The sequence below is a fragment of the Oncorhynchus mykiss genome, chromosome 20, assembly GCF_057628025.1.
Source record: "Oncorhynchus mykiss isolate SJ-2025 chromosome 20, ASM5762802v1, whole genome shotgun sequence".
In the NCBI taxonomy this organism is placed as follows: Eukaryota; Metazoa; Chordata; class Actinopteri; order Salmoniformes; family Salmonidae; genus Oncorhynchus; species Oncorhynchus mykiss.
In genome coordinates, this window is record NC_143041.1 from 11,353,671 (window position 1) to 11,378,036 (window position 24,366).

Here is a 24,366-nt window from a genome sequence, read left to right on the forward strand (position 1 = left end):
GTTATAGTAGACTGCTACAGGCCATGTTCTTTGGCTAGAATTTCCCCTATTATAAAATTAGAGTAAGCGGTTGCGAGAGCAAATGGATTTTGGAGACCAAACTGGTTAATTGGTGTGAGAGGGAGAAAAGACATCAGTGTGTGCATTGAGTTTTTAAATTTGCAGTCATTTCTGAGTCTTGACATGTAAGTATTTCTTTAGGAAAACAAAAATCTCTGTTTTCATTCATTTACTGCATGTGGCAATGCAGTTCTGCTCACACAAAGTCACACAGATTCTCTCCCTGTGCATTGGCTCCAACAATAAGTACCTTTTATCTTGTCTTGATTTAGCTGGAAGAAGTTGTGAGCAATCCAAGTATTTAAATCACTAATACAGTCTTATTTATATGTGGAGATAAAATCCTCTGGTGACACAGAAATGAAAAGTTGTGTATTGTCTACATAGCAGTGAAAATCAATGCTGGGCTTTCTGATAACGCTGCCAAGGGGTAACATGTATAAACTGAACAGTACCAGACCAAAAATCTAACCTTGTGGAATGCCACCTGTGATATGTATTTTGTTTGAGTTGTGTTCACCAAGGTTTACAAAATCTAAACTGGTTAAATAGTTCCTAAACCAATTTAGAACTGGACTGGAGAGGCCAACCCACCTCTCCAAACTGTCCAGAAGGACATCATGGTCAACAGTGTTGAATACAGCACTTAAAGACGAGTACAAGGACAGAGAGCTGTTTGGCATCTTTATTGGCTCTAAAATCATTTACCACATTTTGTTGTTTTACCACTCATAGTCAGGGGTGCAACTTTGGTTTAAGAAGTGGTGGGGGGAGGGGGGCATACATTATTATATATTTTTTATTCCATCGGATAAACACTCCAAACAGCCTACCTGACCACTCGGAGGCGTCTGCATGGTCCTAAAGCACATCGTTGCCTCGTTGTTTTGTATCACAACATGGTGGGGGGGGGAGACAAATGCAATTTCACATGTTCCCAGTGAAAGTTGCACCCCTACTCATAGTAATATATTCAATGCGATTAAAAAGGTCTGGTTATCATAACATAATAACAACCCTCTTCTTCACCATGCATTTAAAGAGTTTTACATCGTCAACATGTAACTCATATCTGATTGTCTTCATTTCGTCACTGGGGCCAAGCTTCCTGCCATCCACCTTTTATTTAACCAGGTAGGTTAGTTGAGAACAAGTTCTCATTTACAACTGCGACCTGGCCAAGACCATCAATAATCCGGGCCCAGCGCTCCATCCCGGTGCTGGTGTATATGCAGGCGAAAAAACAGATTGGAATTTTTCCACATACAGGGATTAATCAACATGGGATTAATCAACATATTCAATGATCTGAGTCTATATTATATATATATTTTTTAAACAATAGTAATGTTACAATCAAGTATTTTTAATTGTCTTGGCCTAGACCACAAAACAGTGGAAGCAACTGATAACGAAACGAGAAGCGGAACTTTATTTTCACAGCACGTCGTTCGACAGGATTTTTTTAATAGACACAATCACTAGAAGAAAACAACATTTCGAGCAGCTTTGTTTGCTTCTGTACTGGCAGCCTGCTACCTATATTCATTATTTTGGGGAGTTTTTCTTCAGATAAATATGTAAACCAATGTTGTTGACGATGGCTTCCAGGAATTAAATGACCGGTGAAGATTGTGCGCAATAACAATGGAATCGTTAGCCCACTCCTTGCTAGCTAACGTAGCAAATCGAATTCAACGAAGCAAAATAATCTAGCTTTATTTTTTATTTATTTTTACAAATCCGTGACATTACAATTAGATTGTGAACAAGTGTGCGGTCATTTAGCTATACACGGGCTCTTATTGAGGGGACATGCTAGCTAGCCAAGAGGTTCTAGCTAATAGCTAGCAAAGCGCGTTAGCCTAAATTCGACGAAAGCAAATGGCAACAAAGTAACGACCTTCCCTTTTACATCAATAACCGTAATTTCCCGATCGTAGGTGTTGCGAAATGGCCATCTTAAAAAAGTAGTATTGCTTCTCCGAAAGATAACAAATCAGAACGTTGTCAAGTTAGCTAGCTAGGTAACGTTATTTATCTCGTTCCTGACAGTGATTGTAGTGTAGCTATTTGTCATGCCTGGAATGATAGCGTTTGGTCGGCGATGGGGCATCGCAAGCGACGACCTGGTCTTTTCCGGCTCTTTTGAGCTGTTCGTCAGGGTTCTATGGTAAGTGAACTCAACATATTAATGGAACGATATTCAAAGCAAAGGGAGGGATGATGCAAAACTTTGTCATATCATACCACATGCAGTAAATGACAACTGTAAACGTAGCTGTCAGTAGTCGTAGCTACATAGATCCCACAGTCAGTAGCACCTTGTTGTATTCTCTCATTGTTTGTATTTCACTTTGATTTATTATACAAGCATGAAAAACACAACGCTATCCTCCCTGCTGTGCCCAACCCACAACCTGGTAAAGGTTGCTGCACTGACCTCTATTGGGGTGTATTCATTATGCCGAATATGTTGCAAAACGTTAAACAAAAGCAAAAGGAGAGAAACGGGAGGGTACCAACGGAATTTGTCCAATAGAAACTTGTTCTGTTTTGCAAGTGTTTGGACTAATGATTACACCCCTGGTATTGCTTTGATGTGTTTTAATGATCTCTAAAAAAAAATCTAATCAATCATGCTGTATCTCTTCACTGCCCTACAGGTGGATCTGGACGCTGGCTCTGTACACTCTCCATAAGGGGAAGTTTGACTGTTCAGGTGGAAGAGTTCTACACAGCTACCTGGTGGTTTTACTGGTCCTGTTGGCTTTCATCATCCTGTCTTTATGTGCCATCGTCTACGTCAGCGCTCAAGGTGAACCTTGCACACTTTTACTGTTATGACATTTTATTTATTTTTTTATTTCACCTTTATTTAACCAGGTAGGCAAGTTGAGAACAAGTTCTCATTTACAATTGCGACTTGGCCAAGATAAAGCAAAGCAGTTCGACAGATACAACAACACAGAGTTACACATGGAGTAAAACAAACATACAGTCAATAATAAAGTATAAACAAGTCTATATACAATGTGAGCAAATGAGGTGAGAAGGGAGGTAAAGGCAAAAAAGGCCTTGGTGGCAAGGTAAATACAATATAGCAAGTAAAACACTGGAATGGTAGTTTTGCAATGGAAGAATGTGCAAAGTAGAAATAAAAATAATGGGGTGCAAAGGAGCAAAATAAATTAAATACAGTTGGGAAAGAGGTAGTTGATAGGGCTAAATTATAGGTGGGCTATGTACAGGTGCAGTAATCTGTGAGCTGCTCTGACAGTTGGTGCTTAAAGCTAGTGAGGGAGATAAGTGTTTCCAGTTTCAGAGATTTTTGTAGTTCGTTCCAGTCATTGGCAGCAGAGAACTGGAAAGAGAGGCGGCCAAAGAAAGAATTGGTTTTGGGGGTGACTAGAGAGATATACCTGCTGGAGCGTGTGCTACAGGTGGGAAATGCTATGGTGACCAGCGAGCTGAGATAAGGGGGGACTTTACCTAGCAGGGTCTTGTAGATGACATGGAGCCAGTGGGTTTGGCGACGAGTATGAAGCGAGGGCCAGCCAACGAGAGCGTACAGGTCGCAATGGTGGGTAGTATATGGGGCTTTGGTGACAAAACGGATTGCACTGTGATAGACTGCATCCAATTTGTTGAGTAGGGTATTGGAGGCTATTTTGTAAATGACATCGCCAAAGTCGAGGATTGGTAGGATGGTCAGTTTTACAAGGGTATGTTTGGCAGCATGAGTGAAGGATGCTTTGTTGCGAAATAGGAAGCCAATTCTAGATTTAACTTTGGATTGGAGATGTTTGATATGGGTCTGGAAGGAGAGTTTACAGTCTAACCAGACACCTAAGTATTTGTAGTTGTCCACGTATTCTAAGTCAGAGCCGTCCAGAGTAGTGATGTTGGACAGGCGGGTAGGTGCAGGTAGCGATCGGTTGAAGAGCATGCATTTAGTTTTACTTGTATTTAAGAGCAATTGGAGGCCACGGAAGGAGAGTTGTATGGCATTGAAGCTTGCCTGGAGGGTTGTTAACACAGTGTCCAAAGAAGGGCCGGAAGTATACAGAATGGTGTCGTCTGCGTAGAGGTGGATCAGAGACTCACCAGCAGCAAGAGCGACCTCATTGATGTATACAGAGAAGAGAGTCGGTCCAAGAATTGAACCCTGTGGCACCCCCATAGAGACTGCCAGAGGTCCGGACAACAGACCCTCCGATTTGACACACTGAACTCTATCAGAGAAGTAGTTGGTGAACCAGGCGAGGCAATCATTTGAGAAACCAAGGCTGTTGAGTCTGCCGATGAGGATGTGGTGATTGACAGAGTCGAAAGCCTTGGCCAGATCAATGAATACGGCTGCACAGTAATGTTTCTTATCGATGGCGGTTAAGATATCGTTTAGGACCTTGAGCGTGGCTGAGGTGCACCCATGACCAGCTCTGAAACCAGATTGCATAGCAGAGAAGGTATGGTGAGATTCAAAATGGTCGGTAATCTGTTTGTTGACTTGGCTTTCGAAGACCTTAGAAAGGCATGGTAGGATAGATATAGGTCTGTAGCAGTTTGGGTCAAGAGTGTCCCCCCCTTTGAAGAACATGATGAAAGGAATTTACATGAATTTACTGTATTATACACTGGGTTTAGAATTTGTGTGATATATATTCTAGTTTTTTTTAAAGTTTTTTTTACCACTTTTTACCACATTCAGTGCAATAAACAGGTCTGGTTATCATAACATATGACATAATCCTCCTCTTCACCATGACTCAGAGTTTTACGTTGTCAACATCTCTGATTGTCTTTGTTTCCCCAGGGACCATCACTAACCCGGGCCCGCGACGCTCCATCCCGGTGCTGGTGTATGTGCGGGCGATGCTGTACATCCCTGAGCTGATCTGGGCCATCCTGGGGGCCATCTGGGTGTCTGATGACAGCCGGGGCTGTGAGCCTGCTGAGGTGGGGGCCGTCATTGCTGCAGTGGTCGCCAGGTGGGTGGGAAGAATGTTTTTTCCTGTACGTATACTGTGGTATGATTTTGGGGATTTTCATGAAATTTAATCCATAGAAGGGACCTTTTTTGACCCCATAATGTTTCATCTGTATGTGCTACAAAGAAAATTGGTGTCATATGAAGCTTTACCACTTTCTCTGTATTATGAGAAATATTTTTATTTAAATAACAATGTCCTTACATTAATATATGGATATTGAAAAATCTAAACATAAATATTGAAAATATACCATTTTTGACATTTCATATTGTTGAACATAATATACTCTACGAGCATATCAAAGTGCGATTTCTGCTAGTTTTTATGGCCCGTTTTTATACAGAGACATTTGTATAGTAGGCAATCACAGCCCTCCTTTTACATGTATCAAATCATATTTTCATTGGTCACCAATACATGGTTAACAGATCTTATTGCGAGTGTTGCGAAATGCTTGTGCTTCTAGTTCCGACAGGGAAGCAATATCTAACAAGTAATCTAACAATTCCACAACAACAACCCAATACATACATCTAAAGAATGGAATAAGAATATTAACATAAACTCAGCAAAAAAAGAAACGCCCCATTTTCAGGACCCTGTCTTTCAAAGATAATTTGTAAAAATCCAAATATCTTCACAGATCTTCATTGTAAAGGATTTAAACACTGTTTCCCATGCTCCGACTCTGAAAAGCACCAAAAGAAAGATGCCCAGGGTCCCTGCTCATCTGCGTGTACGTGACTTAGGCATGCTGCAAGGAGGCATGAGGACTGCAGATGTAGCCAGGGCAATAAATTGCAATGTCTGTACTGTGAGATGCCTAAGACAGCGCTACAGGGAGACAGGAAGGACAGCTGATCGTCCTCGCAGTGGCAGACTACGTGTAACAACACCTGCACAGGATCGGTACATTCGAACATCACACCTGCGGGACAGGTACAGGATGGCAACAACAACTGCCTGAGTTACACCAGGAACGCACAATCCCTCATCAGTGCTCAGACTGTTTGCAATAGGCTGAGAGAGGCTGGACTGAGGGCTTGTAGGCCTGTTGTAAGGCAGGTTCTCACCAGACATCACTGGCAACAACATCGCCTATGGGCACAAATCCATCGTCACTGGACCAGACAGGACTGGCAAAAAGTGCTCTTCACTGACAAGTCGCGGTTTTGTCTCACCAGTGTGGATTGTCGTATTTGCGTTTATTGTCGAAGGAATGAACATTACACCGAGGCCTGTACTCTGGAGCAGGATCGATTTTTACTTATTATTATTTTTTTTAAGGGGGAGGATCCGTCATGGTCTGGGGCGGTGTGTCACAGCATCATCGGGCTGAGCTTGTTGTCATTGCAGGCAATCTCCACGCTGTGCGTTACAGGGAAGACATCTTCCTCCCTCATGTGGTACCCTTCCTGCAGGCTCATCCTGACATAACCATCCAGCATGAAAATGCCACCAGCCATACTGCTCGTTCTGTGCCTGATTTCCTGCAAGACAGGAATGTCAGTGTTCTGCCATGGCCAGCAAAGAGCCGGATCTCAATCCCATTGAGCACGTCTGGGACCTGTTGGATCGGAGATTGAGGGCTAGGCCATTCCTCCCAGAAATCTTGGTGGTAGAGTGGGGTAACATCTCACAGCAAGACCTGGAAAATCTGGTGCAGTACATGAGGAGGAGATGCACTGCAGTACTTAATGCAGCTGGTGGCCACACCAAATACTGACTGATACTTTTGATTTTGACCCCCACTTTGTTCAGGAACACATTCAATTTCTGTCACTCACATGTCCTTGGAACTTGTTCAGTTTGGCTCAGTTGTTGAGTCTTATGTTCATTTAAATATTTACACATGTTAAGTTTGCTGAAAATAAACGCAGTTGACAGAGGATGTTTCTTTTTTTGCTGAGTTTATACATGTATGGATGAGCCAATGACTGAACAGCATAGGCAAGATGCAGTAGATGGTATAAAATACAGTATATACATATGAGATGAGAAATGCAAGATAGTTGAAGTCGGAAGTTTACATACACTTAGGTTGGAGTCATTAAAACTCATTTTTCAACCACTCCACAAATTTATTTTTAACTAACTATAGTTTTGGGATGTCAGTTAGGACATCTGCTTTGCATGACACAAGTAATTTTTCCAACAATTGTTTACAGACAGATTATTTCACTTATAATTCACTGTATCACAATTCCAGTGGGTCAGAAGTGTACATACACTAAGATGACTGTGCCTTTAAACAGCTTGGAAAATTCCAGAAAATTATGGTATGGCTTTAGAAGCTTCTGATAGGCTAATTGACATAATTTGAGTAAATTGTAGGTGTACCTGTGGATGTATTTCAAGGCCTACCTTCAAACTCAGTGCCTCTTTGCTTGACATCATGGGAAAATCTAAAGAAATCAGCAAAGACCTCAGGAAAAACATTGTAGACCTTCAAGACTTGTTCCTCCTTGGAGGCAATTTCCAAACGCCTGAAGGGAGCACGTTCATTTGTACACACAATAGTATGCAAGTATAAACTCCATGGGACCACGCAATCGTCATACCGCTCAGAAAGGCGACACATTCTGTCTCCTAGAGATGAAGGTACTTTGGTGTGAAAAGTGCAAACAGCAAAGGCCCTTGTGAAGATGCTGGAAGAAACAGGTTCAAAAGTATATATATCCACAGTAAAACGAGTCCTATATCGAAATAACCTGAAAGGCCACTCTGCAAGGAAGAAGCCACTGCTCCAAAACGTCCATAAAAAAGCCAGACTATGGTTTGCAACTGCACATGGGGACAAAGATTGTACTTTTTGGAGAGATGTCCTCTGGTCTGATGAAACAAAAATAGATCTGTTTGGCTGTAAAGCCCATCGTTATGTTTGGAGGAAAAGGGGGGAGGCCTGCAAGCTGAAGAACACCATCCCAACCGTGAAGCACGGGGGTGGCAGCATCATGTTGGGTGGGTGCTTTGCTGCAGGAGGGACTGGTGCACTTCACAAAATAGATGGCATCATGGGGTAGGAAAATTGTGGATATATTGAAGCAACATCTCAAGACGTCAGTCAGGAAGTTAAAGCTTGGTTGCAAATGGGTCTTTCAAATGGACAATGACCCCAAGCATACTTCCAAAGTTGTGGCGAAAAGGACAACAAAGTCAAGGTATTGGAGTGGTCATCACATAGCCCTGACCTCAATACCACGGAAAATGTATGGGCAGAACTGAAAAAGCATGTGCGAGCAAGCCAACAAACCTGACTCAGTTACACCAGCTCTGTCAGGAGGAATGGGCCAGCTCTGTCAGGAGGAAAGCTACCCAAAATGTTTGACCAAAGATAAACAATTTAAAGGCAATGCTACCAAATACTAATTAAGTATATTTAAATGTCTGACCCACTGGGAATGTGATGAAAGAAATAAAAGCTGAAATAAATTATCTTATTATTCTGACATTTCACATTCTTAAAATAAAGTGGTGATCCTAACTGACCTAAGACATGGAATTTGTACTAGGATTAAATGTCAGGAATTGTGAAATACTGATGTATTTGTATTTGGTTAAGGTGTATGTAAACTTCTGACTTCAACTGTATGTTAACGTTATTAAAGTGGTCAATGATTTCAAGTCTATCTAGGCCTCTCTGTGTTAGTGGTGGCTGTTTAACAGTCTCAATGGATGGAAGCTTTTTTTCAGCCTCTCGGTCCCATCTTTGATGCACCTGGACTGACCTCGCCTTCTGTATGGTAGCGGGGTGAACAGGCAGTGGTTCGGGTGGTTGTCCTTAATGATCTTTTTGGACTTCCTGTGACATTGGGTGCTGTAGGTGTCCTGGAGGGCAGGTAATTTGCTCCCGGTGATGCGCTCTGCAGACCACACCACCCTCTGGAGAGCCCTGCGGTTGTGGTTGTTGAAGTTGCCGTACCAGTCGGTGATACAGCCTGACATGCTCTCAATTGGGCATCTGTATAAGTTTGAGGGTTTTAACCTCTCTGGGAGGTTGAAAAGCCAGGGAAAATGCAGAGTGCCAAATTCAAATAAATTACTATAAAAATGTAACTTTCATTAAATCACACATGCAAGATAGCAAATTAAAGCTACACTTGTTGTGAATCAAGCCAATATGTCAGATTTCAAAAAGGCTTTTCGGAGGAAGGAAACGATGCTATTATCTGAGGATAGCACTTCCGTAAACAAGAGAGAAAGCATATTTCAACCCTGCAGGTGCGACACAAAACGCAGAAATAAAAATTCATGCCTTACCTTTGACGATCTTCTTTTGTTGACACTCCAATATGTCCCATAAACATCACAAATGACCCTTTTGTTCGATTAATTTCGTCGATATATATCCAAAATGTCCATTTAAAAAAAAAAAAAAAAAAAAAAAACACCGGTTCCAACTTGAGCAACGTGACTACAAAATATCTCAAAAGTTACCTGTAAACTTTGCCAAAACCTTTCAAACTACTTTTGTAATACAACTTTAGGTACTTTTTAACATAAATAATCGATACAATTGAAGACTGGATGATCTGTGTTCAATACAGGAAGAAAACAAACTGAAGCATGCTTTCTGGTCATGCGCCTCTATCTAACAGTACACTTCAAGTGACCCTAGTTCAAGATGGCCATACTTCTTCATTACACAAAGGAATAACCTCAACCAATTTCTAAAGACTGTTGACATCCAGTGGAAGCGATAGGAACTGCAAGAAGGTCCCTTTAGAAATCTGGATTCCCAATGAGAACCCATTTGAAAAGAGTGACCTCAAAAAACAAAAAACATCTGAATGGTTTGTCCTTGGGGTTTTGCCTGCTAAATAAGTTCTGTAATACTCACAGACATGATTCAAACTTGAGTGTTTTCTATCCAAATCTACTAATAATATGCATATCTTATCTTCTGGGGATAAGTAGAAGGGAGTTGAATTTGGGCATGCATTTCATCCGGATGTGAAAATACTGCCCCGTCACCAAGAAAGAAGTTAAGTGACAAGCCAAATTTCTTCAGCCTACTGAGGTTGAATTATAAAAAATAAAAAATGATTTAACCTTTAACTTGGCAAGTCAGTTAAGAACAAATTCTCATTGACAATGATGGTCTACCCCGGCCAAACCTGTGCGCCGCCCTATGATGGTAGGAAACAACATCTTCACTTTGCTGATCCTCAACACTGGGGCCCCACAAGGGTGGGTGCTCAGCTGTTGCGCGCTCAGCTGTTGCGCCTTCTTCACCACACTGTCTGTGTCGGTGAACCATTTCAGTTTGTCTGTGGTGTTTACGCCGAGGAACTTTTCACCTTCTCCACTACTGTCCCGTTGATGTAGATAGGGGGCTGCTCCCTCTGCTGTTTCCTGAAGTCCATGATCATCTCCTTTGTTTTGTTGACGTTGAGTGAGAGGTTGTTTTCCTGACACCACACTCTGAGGGCCCTCGCCACCTCCCTGAAGGCTTTCTCGTCGTTGTTGGTAAGTCATGGGTGAACAGGGAGTACAGGAGGGGGCTGAGCGTGCACCCTTGTGGGGCCCCAGTGTTGAGGATCAGCGAAGTGGAGATGTTTCCTACCCTCACCACCTGGGGGCGGCCTTGCGACGGTTTAACACGTTTAAATGTCTTACGTCGGCCACGGACTAGGACAGCCCACAGTCCTTGGTAGCGGGCTGCGTCGGTGGCACTATATTATCCTCAAAGCGGGCAAAGAAGGTGCTTAGTTTGTCTGGGAGCAAGACGTCGTGTCCGTAATTTTCTGTAGACCCTGCCACACATGTCTTGTGTCTGAGCCGTTGAATTGCGACTCCACTTTGCCTCTATACTGACATTTTGCTTGTTTGATTGCCTTGCGGAGGGAATAACTACGCTGTTCTGTATTATCCATATTCCCAGTCACTTTTCAATGGTTAAATGCGGTGGTTCACGCTTTCAATTTTGCCCGTATGCTGCCGAATATCCACAATTTCTGGTTAAGGTAGGTTGTAATTGTCAGTGGGTACAACATCTCCTGTGAACTTCCTTATAAACTCACCCACCGAATCGGTGTATATGTCGATATTATTCTCTGAAGCTACCCGGAACATGTCCCAGTCCGCTTGATCAAAACAATCTTGAAGTGTGGATTCCGATTGGTCAGACCAGCGTTGAATAGTCCTTATCCCGGCTACATCCTGTTTGAGTTTCTGCCTATAGGAAGGCAGGAGCAAAATGAAGTCTGGTGTTTTGCGGGTACAATTTAATGAAGCTGCCAGTTGAGGACTTGTGAGGCGGCTGTTTCTCAAACTAGACACACTAATGAACTTGTCCTCTTGCTCAGTTGTGCACCGGGGCCTCCCACTCTTTCTATTCTGGTTAGAGCCAGTTTGCACTGTTCTGTGAAGGGAGTAGGTCACAGCGTTGTACTAGATCTTCAGTTTCTTGGCAATTTCTTGCATGCAATAGCCTTCATTTCTCAGAACAAGAATAGACTGACAAGTTTCAGAAGAAACGTTCTTTGTTTCTGGCCATTTTGAGCCTGTAATCGAACCCAGAAATGCTGACGCTCCAGTTACTCAACTAGTCTAAAGAAGGACAGTTTTATTGTTTCTTTAATCAGCAGTTTTCAGCTGTGCTAACATAATTGCAAAAGGGTTTTCTAATTATCAATCGGCCTTTTAAAATTATCAACTTGAATTAGCTAACTCAATGTGCCGTTGGAACACAGGAGTGATGGTTGCTGATAATGGGCCTCTGTACCCCTATGTAGATATTCCATTTTCAAAAATCAGCCGTTTCAAGCTACAATAGTAATTTACAACATAAACAATGTCTACACTGTATTTCAAATTCATTTGATGTTATTTTAATGGACATAAAATGTGCTGTTCTTTCAAAAAGAGGACATTTCTAAGTATACGGTAGTGTATATATTTACCCCAAAAATATATGGGGCATTGGAATTGATGCGGACAATTACATTGATGGAAGCAACAATCTATCCGCAATTGTAAAGCTGATCCACTCCCGAAGTTATTTATTTGTTTATTTTAACTTTTAAAAAAATAAACAAATTGGCTTAAAATTGGTTTAGAAATTGGATCATAACTCTACCTCTAGTAGAGATCCCACTCTGGAACTTTGATATGCCTGTAGAGTATGTTATGTTAAACAATATATTTAAAAATGTGCCAATCTAAGAATGGAATATTCTTCAATATTCATTTTTTAAAATCAAAATCAAAATACTACTCATATTACAGAGCAAGCGTTAAAGCTTCATGACACATTTTTGCTCTGTAGCACATACAGATGAAACATTATGCTATTATGTCTTAAGGAGGCCTGGGTAAATTAAATTCATTATTTCTCAATAATGCTTTAAGATACAAACCCCAAATATTTTAGGCAGGGAAAAACCTGTTTTGGCAATTTTTTTTTTTTTAATGATATATCATAAAAATAAATCGATCACAGGACGTTTTTACTCATTCAGCAGTTTTTACCAGATTAAGTACAATACCATTGGAAATGTATGTTGAAAGTTCTATTTATATTCCTGAAACTTAAGTTGAAAATTATGCTTTTGCTGCTTCCTGTTAACAAGACATATTGATAATAGGCCAATGTCAAAACACAGTTTTAGTGTCCAAATCAATAAATGATATTCAGAAAGAGTTTGTGCTATATTGAAAACCTAAAGTATTCTATCTACACATGTAATCATATTGCTTGTATTTTTTTCTAACGAGCAGCATATAAACTGGACACAATCCATTTTGTTTTGACAAATGGCAAAAATCACTCATCAATTAGGGGGGATGCGCTGTTGAAACTACCACGACGAATAAAACATACGAAAAATACATCACTAGTGAGAGGACAACCTGCAGAACAGTTACATTTTGAAATGTTGCATTTTGATACGGGCAGTGGTGTAAAAATACTTTAAAGTACTACTTAAGTAGTTTTTTTTGGGTATCTGTACTTTACTTTACTATTTATATTTTTTACAACTTTTACTTCAATACATTCTAAAAGAAAATAATAAACTTTTTACTCCATACAATTTCCCTGACACCCAAAAGTTCTTGTTACATTTTGAGTGGCTAGCAGGACAGGAAAATGGTTCAATTCACACACTTATCAAGAGAACATCACTGGTCATCCCTACTGCCTCTGATCTGGTGGACTCACTAAACAGAGAACATCACTGGTCATCCCTACTGCCTCTGATCTGGTGGACTCACTAAACAGAGAACATCACTGGTCATCCCTACTGCCTCTGATCTGGTGGACTCACTAAACAGAGAACATCACTGGTCATCCCTACTGCCTCTGATCTGGAGGACTCACTAAACAGAGAACATCACTGGTCATCCCTACTGCCTCTGATCTGGTGGACTCACTAAACAGAGAACATCACTGGTCATCCCTACTGCCTCTGATCTGGAGGACTCACTAAACAGAGAACATCACTGGTCATCCCTACTGCCTCTGATCTGGTGGACTCACTAAACAGAGAACATCACTGGTCATCCCTACTGCCTCTGATCTGGAGGACTCACTAAACAGAGAACATCACTGGTCATCCCTACTGCCTCTGATCTGGTGGACTCACTAAACAGAGAACATCACTGGTCATCCCTACTGCCTCTGATCTGGAGGACTCACTAAACAGAGAACATCACTGGTCATCCCTACTGCCTCTGATCTGGTGGACTCACTAAACAGAGAACATCACTGGTCATCCCTACTGCCTCTGATCTGGTGGACTCACTAAACAGAGAACATCACTGGTCATCCCTACTGCCTTTGATCTGGAGGACTCACTAAACAGAGAACATCACTGGTCATCCCTACTGCCTCTGATCTGGTGGACTCACTAAACAGAGAACATCACTGGTCATCCCTACTGCCTCTGATCTGGAGGACTCACTAAACAGAGAACATCACTGGTCATCCCTACTGCCTCTGATCTGGAGGACTCACTAAACAGAGAACATCACTGGTCATCCCTACTGCCTCTGATCTGGAGGACTCACTAAACAGAGAACATCACTGGTCATCCCTACTGCCTCTGATCTGGAGGACTCACTAAACAGAGAACATCACTGGTCATCCCTACTGCCTCTGATCTGGAGGACTCACTAAACAGAGAACATCACTGGTCATCCCTACTGCCTCTGATCTGGAGGACTCACTAAACAGAGAACATCACTGGTCATCCCTACTGCCTCTGATCTGGAGGACTCACTAAACAGAGAACATCACTGGTCATCCCTACTGCCTCTGATCTGGTGGACTCACTAAACAGAGAACATCACTGGTCATCCCTACGAACATCACTGGTCATCCCTACTGCCTCTGATCTGGTGGACTCACTAAACAGAGAACATCACTGGTCATCCCTACTGCCTCTGATCTGGAGGACTCACTAAACAGAGAACATCACTGGTCATCCCTACTGCCTCTGATCTGGTGGACTCACTAAACAGAGAACATCACTGGTCATCCCTACTGCCTCTGATCTGGAGGACTCACTAAACAGAGAACATCACTGGTCATCCCTACTGCCTCTGATCTGGTGGACTCACTGAACAGAGAACATCACTGGTCATCCCTACTGCCTCTGATCTGGTGGACTCACTAAACAGAGAACATCACTGGTCATCCCTACTGCCTCTGATCTGGTGGACTCACTAAACAGAGAACATCACTGGTCATCCCTACTGCCTCTGATCTGGTGGACTCACTAAACAGAGAACATCACTGGTCATCCCTACTGCCTCTGATCTGGAGGACTCACTAAACAGAGAACATCCCTGGTCATCCCTACTGCCTCTGATCTGGAGGACTCACTAAACAGAGAACATCACTGGTCATCCCTACTGCCTCTGATCTGGAGGACTCACTAAACAGAGAACATCACTGGTCATCCCTACTGCCTCTGATCTGGAGGACTCACTAAACAGAGAACATCACTGGTCATCCCTACTGCCTCTGATCTGGTGGACTCACTAAACAGAGAACATCACTGGTCATCCCTACTGCCTCTGATCTGGAGGACTCACTAAACAGAGAACATCACTGGTCATCCCTACTGCCTCTGATCTGGTGGACTCACTGAACAGAGAACATCACTGGTCATCCCTACTGCCTCTGATCTGGTGGACTCACTAAACAGAGAACATCACTGGTCATCCCTACTGCCTCTGATCTGGAGGACTCACTAAACAGAGAACATCCCTGGTCATCCCTACTGCCTCTGATCTGGAGGACTCACTAAACAGAGAACATCACTGGTCATCCCTACTGCCTCTGATCTGGAGGACTCACTAAACAGAGAACATCCCTGGTCATCCCTACTGCCTCTGATCTGGAGGACTCACTAAACAGAGAACATCACTGGTCATCCCTACTGCCTCTGATCTGGTGGACTCACTAAACAGAGAACATCACTGGTCATCCCTACTGCCTCTGATCTGGTGGACTCACTAAACAGAGAACATCACTGGTCATCCCTACTGCCTCTGATCTGGTGGACTCACTAAACAGAGAACATCACTGGTCATCCCTACTGCCTCTGATCTGGTGGACTCACTAAACAGAGAACATCACTGGTCATCCCTACTGCCTCTGATCTGGTGGACTCACTAAACAGAGAACATCACTGGTCATCCCTACTGCCTCTGATCTGGTGGACTCACTAAACAGAGAACATCACTGGTCATCCCTACTGCCTCTGATCTGGTGGACTCACTAAACAGAGAACATCACTGGTCATCCCTACTGCCTCTGATCTGGTGGACTCACTAAACAGAGAACATCACTGGTCATCCCTACTGCCTCTGATCTGGTGGACTCACTGAACAGAGAACATCACTGGTCATCCCTACTGCCTCTGATCTGGTGGACTCACTAAACAGAGAACATCACTGGTCATCCCTACTGCCTCTGATCTGGTGGACTCACTAAACAGAGAACATCACTGGTCATCCCTACTGCCTCTGATCTGGAGGACTCACTAAAAAGAGAACATCACTGGTCATCCCTACTGCCTCTGATCTGGAGGACTCACTAAACAGAGAACATCACTGGTCATCCCTACTGCCTCTGATCTGGTGGACTCACTGAACGCAAATGCTTCGTTTGTAAATTGTGTTGTGCCCCTAGCTCTCCGTACATTAAAAAATAAGAAAATGGTGCCGTCAGGTTTGCTTAATATAGGGAATTGGAAGTTATATATACTTTTACTTTAAGTATATTTTAGCAATTACATTTACTTTTGGTACTTAAGTATATTTAAAACCAAATACTTTCAGACTTTTACTGAAGTAGTATTTTACTGGGTGACTTTCACTTTTACTTGAGTAATTTTTTTATTAAGCTATCTTTACTTTTACTCAAGTATGACAATTGGGTACTCTTTCTACTTTTGGTTTGAGCGTTGGGCCAGTAACCGAAAGGTTGCTAGATTGAATCCCCAAGCTGACAAGGTTAAAATCTGTCGTTCTGCTCTTGAACAAGGCAGTTAACCCACTGTTCCTAGGCCGTCATTGTAAATAAGAATTTGTTCTTAACTGACTTGCCTAGTTAATTAAATAAATTCCACCTCTGGATACGGGGTCACCAAAACAGAAAGGGAAACACAACACTGTTGTCAATTAATCCTATCGATGATCACTTTTAAATCAATTGTGTGAGAGGGGGGATATGAGGTTGCACATCCTGTTAACTAACACAGCTAAAAAAAAAACACAGAATCTGGGAATAATTTGTACGTCACTGGTTAGAGGATCATTTTTGGTGTAACTTACATTTAAAAAAAATCACTTCCATCAATATCACTCTGAAATCAATAGAACAGGCAAACGTTTGGTGTAGCGTTTGGTGTAACGTTTGGTTTACACTGAACAAAAATATCAACGCATCATGTAAAGTGTTGGTCCCATGTTTCATGAGCTGAAATAAAAGATCCCTGACATTTTCCATACAAACAAAAAAGTGTATTTCTCTCAAATATTGTGCACAAAAAATGTTTATATCCCTGTTAGTGAGCATTTCTCCTTTGCAAGATAATCCATCTACCTGACAGGTGTGGCATATCAATGAGCTGATTAAACAGCATGAACATTACACAGGTGCACCTACTGCTGGGGACAATAAAAGATCACTTTAAAATGTGCAGTTTTGTCACACAACACAATGCCACAATGTCTCCAGTTTTGATTAATCGTGCAATTGGCATGCTGACTGCAGGAGTGTAATGTTAATTTCTCTACCATAAACTGCATCCAATGTTGTTTTTGAGAATTTGGCAGTACGTCCAACCGACCTCACAACCGCAGACCACATGTATTGTGTCGTGTGGGGGCGAGCGCTTTGCTGATGTCAAAGGTTGTGAACAGAGTGACCCATGGTGGCGATGGGGTTATGGTATAGGCAGGTATAAGCTATGTACAACGAACACAATTGCGTTTTATCGATGGCAGTTCGAATGCCCATTGTCTTGCCATTCATCCGCGGCCATCACCTCATGTTTCAGCATTATAATGCACGGGCCCCATGTTGGAAGGATCTGTACACAATTCCTTTAAGCTGAACAAGTCTGTTCTTCCGTGGCCTGCATACTCACCAGACATGTCACTCATTGAGCATGTTTGGGATGCTCTGAATTGACGTGTATGACGGCGTATTCCAGTTTCCACAAATATCCAGCAACTTCTCACAGCCATTGAGGAGGAGTGGAACAACATTCCACAGGCCACAATCAACAGCCTGATAAACTCTATGTGAAGGAGATGTCGCGCTGCATGAGGCAAACGGTGGTCACACCAGATACTGACTGGTTTTCTGATCCACGCCCCTACCTTTTTTTTTAAGGTGTCTGTGACCAACAGATGCATATCTTTATTCCCAGTCATGTGAAATCCACAAATTAGGGCCTAATGAATTGATTTAAATGAACTTGATTTCCTTAAATGAACTGTAACTCAGTAAAATATTTGAAATGGTTGTTTGTAATTTTTGTTCAGTATAGTAACACATCATGGAAAGTAGCGTTGTATACATTAATTAGATATGGCAAGATAATTCAAATGAAAACTCACAGATTTGTTCAATAATTAGATTTCTTACTAATTGAACCATTTAGAGATTTAAAAAAGTACCTTATGCACAACTTAACCTGGCACCCGAGAAAGAGCTCCCATAGTGACTGTGCAGCAGCCCATTAATTTGACATCTCTAAATATTATTTTTATTTAACCTTTTATTTAATTAGGCAAGTCAGTTAAATTTGTTCTTTATTTTTTATTTTTAGAATGACGGCCTACCCCGGCCAAACTTTCATCTAGACCGGACGAAGCTGAGCCAATTGTGCGCCTCTCTAATACACTTCCTAATGTTTAGGTGCATGGCCTTTTGCCCTCCAGAACAGTCTCAATTTGTCCGGGCATGGACTACAAGCATAGCTTTCACCTGGATTCACCTGGTCAGTCTTTGTCATGGAAAGAACACTCAGTGTATGTCAACAATCCTTCCTCCAAAGGACCCTTCTATAGATTACATTTATTGAAAATCCAAAACTCCACGGTCCTGTTTTGTTCTAGTTTTGTGAGGTATCGCCCATATAGGCCTACATCCTACCTGAATATACAGTACATTGGCAGTTTACATTGTGTTTACATTCCTCTCCCTCCCTGGCAGTTGGATCCTGCTGCTGTCCACAGGGGTGGGAGTGCTGTTTGTGTTCGACCCACTGGGCAGCCGCCTTCCTGGGCCTCCATCCCAGGAGCAGCTAGGGGTAAGGGACCTAGAGAGCAGTGAGGGCTCCCAGCTCCTGTCCACCGCCCGCTCCGTGGCTGTCAGGGTGTGGGAGAGCAGGCTAAGGCTGCTCTGCTGCTGCCTGCCTCAGGATGAGAGCCACAGAGCTGCCTTCTCCAGCATAGCTCAGCTTGTCAGCGGATTCTTCTCGGTGAGTAAGGGAAACAGGGTGTGTCTGTGTACATCTTGTTGGTCAGTGTGATACTTTTTTAAAAACGAATCATGTTTTCATTGTGTGTTAGGATACAGACCTGGTTCCCAGTGACATCGCAGTGGGTCTGGCTCTGCTACATCAGGAGCAGGATAAGAAGGAGCAGTGTAGGGATCCAGACGAAGTCCTGCCTCACAGCCCCTCATCACCTATCGTAAGTACTGGAGTCGGTCAATAAGTCTGTCAATCCATCCAAAAATATTCAGTGCGTCCATTAAATTAATCAATTACAATTTGTGTGTGTTTGCTCTGCAGGCGGAGGATCTTGAGGCAGAGCTGGAGAAGGCAGCCCACTGTATGCAATTTGCTATAGCAGCGTATGGCTGGCCCATGTATGTCTACTCCAACCCACTCACTGGAGCCTGCAAACTCAGCGGGGACTGGTAAGACTGTTACACCTCTAATTTAACGTGCTCATCCTTCTCGATTTTTGAGCCGGGGTGTTAAAGTCATTTGGCCACTTTGTTAACAGAAATATCTAGAGGAGTGGACACCAGTGTATTACATAACTACATAAACACAAGCATTCCTACATATGCACTGTAAATACTTATATGCCCGTCTTCTGTGTGTTTCAGCTGTAAGACCCAGTCTGCTGAGTATGACATTGTCGGAGGAGACAACATGGGCTGCCATTTCTCCTCCATCCTCCACAGCACCGGCCTACAGTACAGAGACTTCATCTACGTTAGTTTTCACAACCAGGTACTTCGACTCAGGGCAAATCTCAAATCCCATTAGTTTGCAAACTTTGGCCAGTACTGAATTCTCTACTGATGAAATGTAACCCTGTGTGTTCCAGATCTATGAAATTCCATTCTTTGTGGCTCTGGACCATAAGAGAGAGGCAGTACTGGTGGCTATCAGAGGAACACTGTCACTCCGGGTGAGACTCCTCCATCACTCCGTTCCACTTATCTATCTATCGATCAATCTCTATCTCTCACTCACTCGTTCATGTACATTTCTGTGTAGGATTTGCTGACTGACCTGTCTGCAGACTGTGAGAACCTCCCAGTAGAGGGAGTGTCAGGAACATGCTATGCTCACAAGGTGGATAGAATAATCACATTACTTCATCTATTGAATTTACATGTCTATGTATTTCTATCAGAACATTCTTTATTTGTAGACAGGAGCTGTAACCTCTGTGTTTCACAGGGCATGTCTCAGGCAGCCGGCTACATCTATAAGAAACTCCTCAACGATGGCATTCTAAACCAGGCTTTCACCATCGCGCCTGTAAGTCTCCTTACCTGTCCTCTCTCTGAAAAAGTACATTCGTTGTAACCTTAGAAGCCCTAACTGTGTGTGTGTTTTCAGGAGTACAAGCTAGTCATCACAGGCCACAGTCTTGGAGGGGGTACAGCCTCTCTCCTGGCCATTCTATTACGTAGCTCCTTCCCCACCCTACAGTGTTACGCCTTCTCTCCACCAGGGGGACTCATGAGGTACCAACACACATTCAAATAATTCATGCTTAGCATTATGTCAAGTGAGGATTTAAGTTTGTGTAATGTACATAGTATTATTGAGATTAATTTCCCTTTGTGCTCCCTCTGCAGTAAAGCCCTGGCGGAATATTCCAAAGACTTTGTGGTGTCTGTTGTGTTGGGGAAGGACTTGGTGCCAAGGTGAGGAGAGGAGCCACTTTAGACTGAGATGCCCCCCTCCTCCTGTCATGTGCTCTGTACTCCCATGTTTATCTCAGACAAAAGGTTACCCTGAAACAAACTGTGTTCTATTAATGAGTTTCTCAGTATTACACGTTATTATACTAGTACACACAGTGGACCAGGATAGGGATTCGGAAACTCTTGTTTTATTCATGTGTCAGTGTGTCAACTCAAGTGGAAAGTCCTGGTTTCTGAGTCTGAATGTGAAAGTGCTGTGGTGTAGAGGCTATTCCTGACTCTGAACGATGGAGACGCTATATTTAGGATCTGCCCCCTTATTACAGGCACACAGAAAATGAGAGCAACTCTCCCGCCCTCTCACTCTTTTCTCTCTCCCTCTCGCTCTCCTCTCTGAGTTAGAGTTCAAGTGCTTGTTCTGTGTTTTGGTGAAAGCACAGATTTCATTCGTTTTTCCTCTCTCCTCCACTTCCATCTCTCTCAGGTTGAGTTATCCCAACATGGAGGACTTGAAAAGGAGAATATTAAAAATGGTTTCTAATTGCAATAAGCCCAAGGTGAGAACATTAAAATTCAAATCCAAAATTGAGTAAATGAATCAAATAAGTTGGGCAGAATCCTAACTTTGGAGAGGGACCCTTATGATTTCTGATGACTTCTCTCTCTCCCCCTCTCCTTTTCCCTCTCCCTCAGTACCGTATCCTACTCCAGGGCTGTTGGTATGAGTTGTTTGGGGGAGATCCTGATGACTTCCCTACTGAGATGGACAGGCGGGAGGAGGAACTTAGCCAGCCGCTCCTGGGGGAGGAGACACTGCTGATTCGTGGCTCCTCATCCTATCAAAGCCTGGCTTCCGAGGACTCGCCGGTACACTGCGCCCACCTGCCACTTTATTTACCGGGACGTATACTGCACATTACAGAGGACGGCCCATCGCGGAGGTGTGTATGGCACAAACACACACACAAAATACATTACACCCATGTCTGCCTTTGTCATTGACCAAAGTTTTTGTCCTCTACCTTTTCTTTCCCTTCCTTCCCTCCTTCATCGCTTCTCCAGGTCCTGTTTTTCCCAGGTGCGTTACCGGGCGGAGTGGTCCAGTGAGACAGCATTCCGGAGTGTTCTCATCAGTCCTAGGATGATCGCCGACCACATGCCTGATGCTGTACTCCGATCTCTCCACAGTATGACACAGGACAGACCCTTCAACCTCTGCCCCTCGTCGCTTAGCAACAGCCACCTCAACGTCATCTGAGTCACACTGCTACACACGTACACACACCTGGACAGGGCGAGCCTGACTGTCTGTTGCAAGGCTGTCCCCAGTCCTTTGGTTCTAGTTTCATCTCTTCCCGCCCCATCTCAAGTCCCCCAGTTTCTGTCCCTGTTTTGTCCCTACTCCATGACCAGGATACTCAACAGCGAATACAAAGGGACAAGACAATTGGACTTCTCGATTAAAGGACTGTGCAGGATCGTCTTTCTCATTAGGCCTTTGGAAAGGGTGTTGTCATTTGATTATTTATTTATGTAGTAAACATTTGTTGCCATTTCATTGGTTTTTGCTATCTTCTTCTGAGTAATTCCATGAACTGTCATTGTGTCCTTATCATCCATTGTGCTCTGTGTACATACCTAGATTGCAGTGTTACTGTAATTCCAAAAGTGTACATTCAGATTTTATTTTATTTTGTATATTTTTTTTATTTAGGCTGCTGATTTTGAGATTATGTTTTGATTATGTAACTCTGCTTTGTTTGTGTGGAATGTCTAAGACTTAGAAAATTGCTTGAGGTAGAATTTGTCCTGGACCACAGATCTAAGATCAGATGAGTCAGTCTTAAGAGGACATTTCTACCTACTCAAAAAATCAGGGCCCTATGCATTGCAGATCAACAAGTCTCACCAATACTCCCAATGCTTGACCAGTTTGTTTTGCCCCATATATGCTAAATGAGTAGTGTATGAAACAAATGAGTTAATTGGCATGAAAACAACTTCTAGGTGATATGTGGTAGCCTAAATGACTCCAGTTTCATGACACATGTTCTGTTAACATGCCATATACATACTTTATAAGGTAATTCAATATTGAAAAATGAAAGTCAAAGTAATGGTTTACATCTTGAATCGTGTATTTGTGATGATGGACTTATCATACAAATAAACTTGTCATTAGTCACTACAGTTATTTTTGTATTTGGAGGCTGGTTTACTTACACTACCAGTCAAAAGTTTGTACACACCTACTCATTCAAGGGTTTTTCTTTATTTTTACTATTTTCCACATTGTAGAATAATAGTGAAGACCACTATGGAATAACACATATGGAATCATGTTGAAACCAAAAAGTGTTAAACAAATCTAAATATATTTTATATTCGATATTCTTCAAATAGCCACCCTTTGCCTTGATGACAGCTTTGCACTCTTGGCATTCTCTCAACCAGCTTCACCTGGAATGCTTTTCCAACAGTTTTGAAGGAGTTCCCACATATGCTGACCACTTCTTGTCTGCTTTTTCTTCTCTCTTGTGGAGGACAGGTCATCTGATGCAGCACACCATCACTCTCATTGGACAAATAGCCCTTACACAGCCCGGAGGTTTGTTGGGTCATTGTCCTGTTGAAAAACAAATGATAGTCCCACTAAGCCCAAACCAGATGGGATGGCGTATCACTGCAGAATGCTGTGGTAGCCATGCTGACAGTATCACCAGCAAAGCACCCCCGCACCATAACACCTCCCCCTCCATGCTTTACAGTGGGAAATACACATACAGAGATCTTCACCCACACAGCGTCTCACAAAGACACAGCGGTTAGAGCCAAAAATCTAAAATTTGGAATCATCAGACCAAAGGACAAATTTCCACCGGTCTAATGTCCATTGCTTGTGTTTCTTGGTCCAAGCAAGTCTCTTTTTATAATTGGTGTCCTTTAGTAGTGGTTTCTTTACAGCAATTCAACCATGAAGAGGCTACAGAGTAGCCTAGTGGTTAGAGCGTTGGACTAGTAACCGAAAGGTTGCAAATTCAAATCCCTGAGCTGACAAGGTACAAATCTGTCGTTCTGCCCCTGAACAGGCAGTTAATCCACTGTTCCTAGGCCATCATTGAAAATAAGAATTTGTTCTTAACTGACTTGCCTAGTTAAATAAAGGGGGGGTAAATGAAGGACTGATTCACACAGTCTCCTCTGAACAGTTGATGTTGAGATGTGCTTGTTACTTGAACTCAGTGAAGCATTTATTTGGGCTGCAATTTCTGAGGCTGGTAAAACAAAGGTAACTGGGTCTTCCAATCCTGTGGCGGGCCTCATCAGAGCCAGTTTCATCATTGCGCTTGATGGTTTTTGCGACTGCACTTGAAGAAACTTTCAAAGTTCTTAATTTTCCGTATTGACTGACCTTAATGTCTTAAAGTTATGATGGACTGTCGTTTCTCGTTGCTTATTTGAGTTGTTCTTGCCATAATATGGACTTGGTCTTTTACCAAATAGCCCTATCTTCTGTATACCACCCCTACCTTGTCACAACACAACTGATTGGCTCAAACGCATTAAGGAAAGAAATTCCACAAATTAACTTTTAAGAAGGCACACCTGTTAATTGAATTGCATTCCAGGTGACTACCTCATGAAGCTGGTTAAGAATGCCAAGAGTGTGCA

At 42.6% G+C, this 24,366-nt stretch overlaps 1 protein-coding gene across 1 annotated transcript; it reads left to right on the forward strand.

Annotated features, from left to right (window-relative positions):
- The first annotated feature begins 1,442 nt into the window (after positions 1-1,442).
- On the forward strand, positions 1,443-22,884 carry daglb (diacylglycerol lipase, beta). The gene is made up of 15 exons (XM_021575538.3): positions 1,443-2,233; positions 2,727-2,878; positions 4,877-5,051; positions 18,733-19,000; positions 19,092-19,214; positions 19,316-19,443; positions 19,639-19,765; positions 19,863-19,946; positions 20,036-20,113; positions 20,222-20,302; positions 20,384-20,511; positions 20,626-20,694; positions 21,179-21,251; positions 21,388-21,635; positions 21,757-22,884. Exons 1-15 carry the CDS (start codon positions 2,139-2,141, stop codon positions 21,950-21,952), a joined length of 2,025 nt encoding a protein of 674 aa, XP_021431213.1. The 5' UTR covers positions 1,443-2,138; the 3' UTR covers positions 21,953-22,884.
- Positions 22,885-24,366: the final 1,482 nt, after the last annotated feature.

Excerpts from the sequence above, each read along its gene's own strand:
- daglb (XM_021575538.3), top strand. The coding sequence starts at position 2,139 with ATGCCTGGAATGATAGCGTTTGGTCGGCGATGGGGCATCGCAAGCGAC. Across the intron at positions 20,512-20,625 it reads CCACCAGGGGGACTCATGAG|TAAAGCCCTGGCGGAATATT; the intron begins GTACCAACACAC and ends CTCCCTCTGCAG. Across the intron at positions 20,695-21,178 it reads GGGAAGGACTTGGTGCCAAG|GTTGAGTTATCCCAACATGG; the intron begins GTGAGGAGAGGA and ends CATCTCTCTCAG.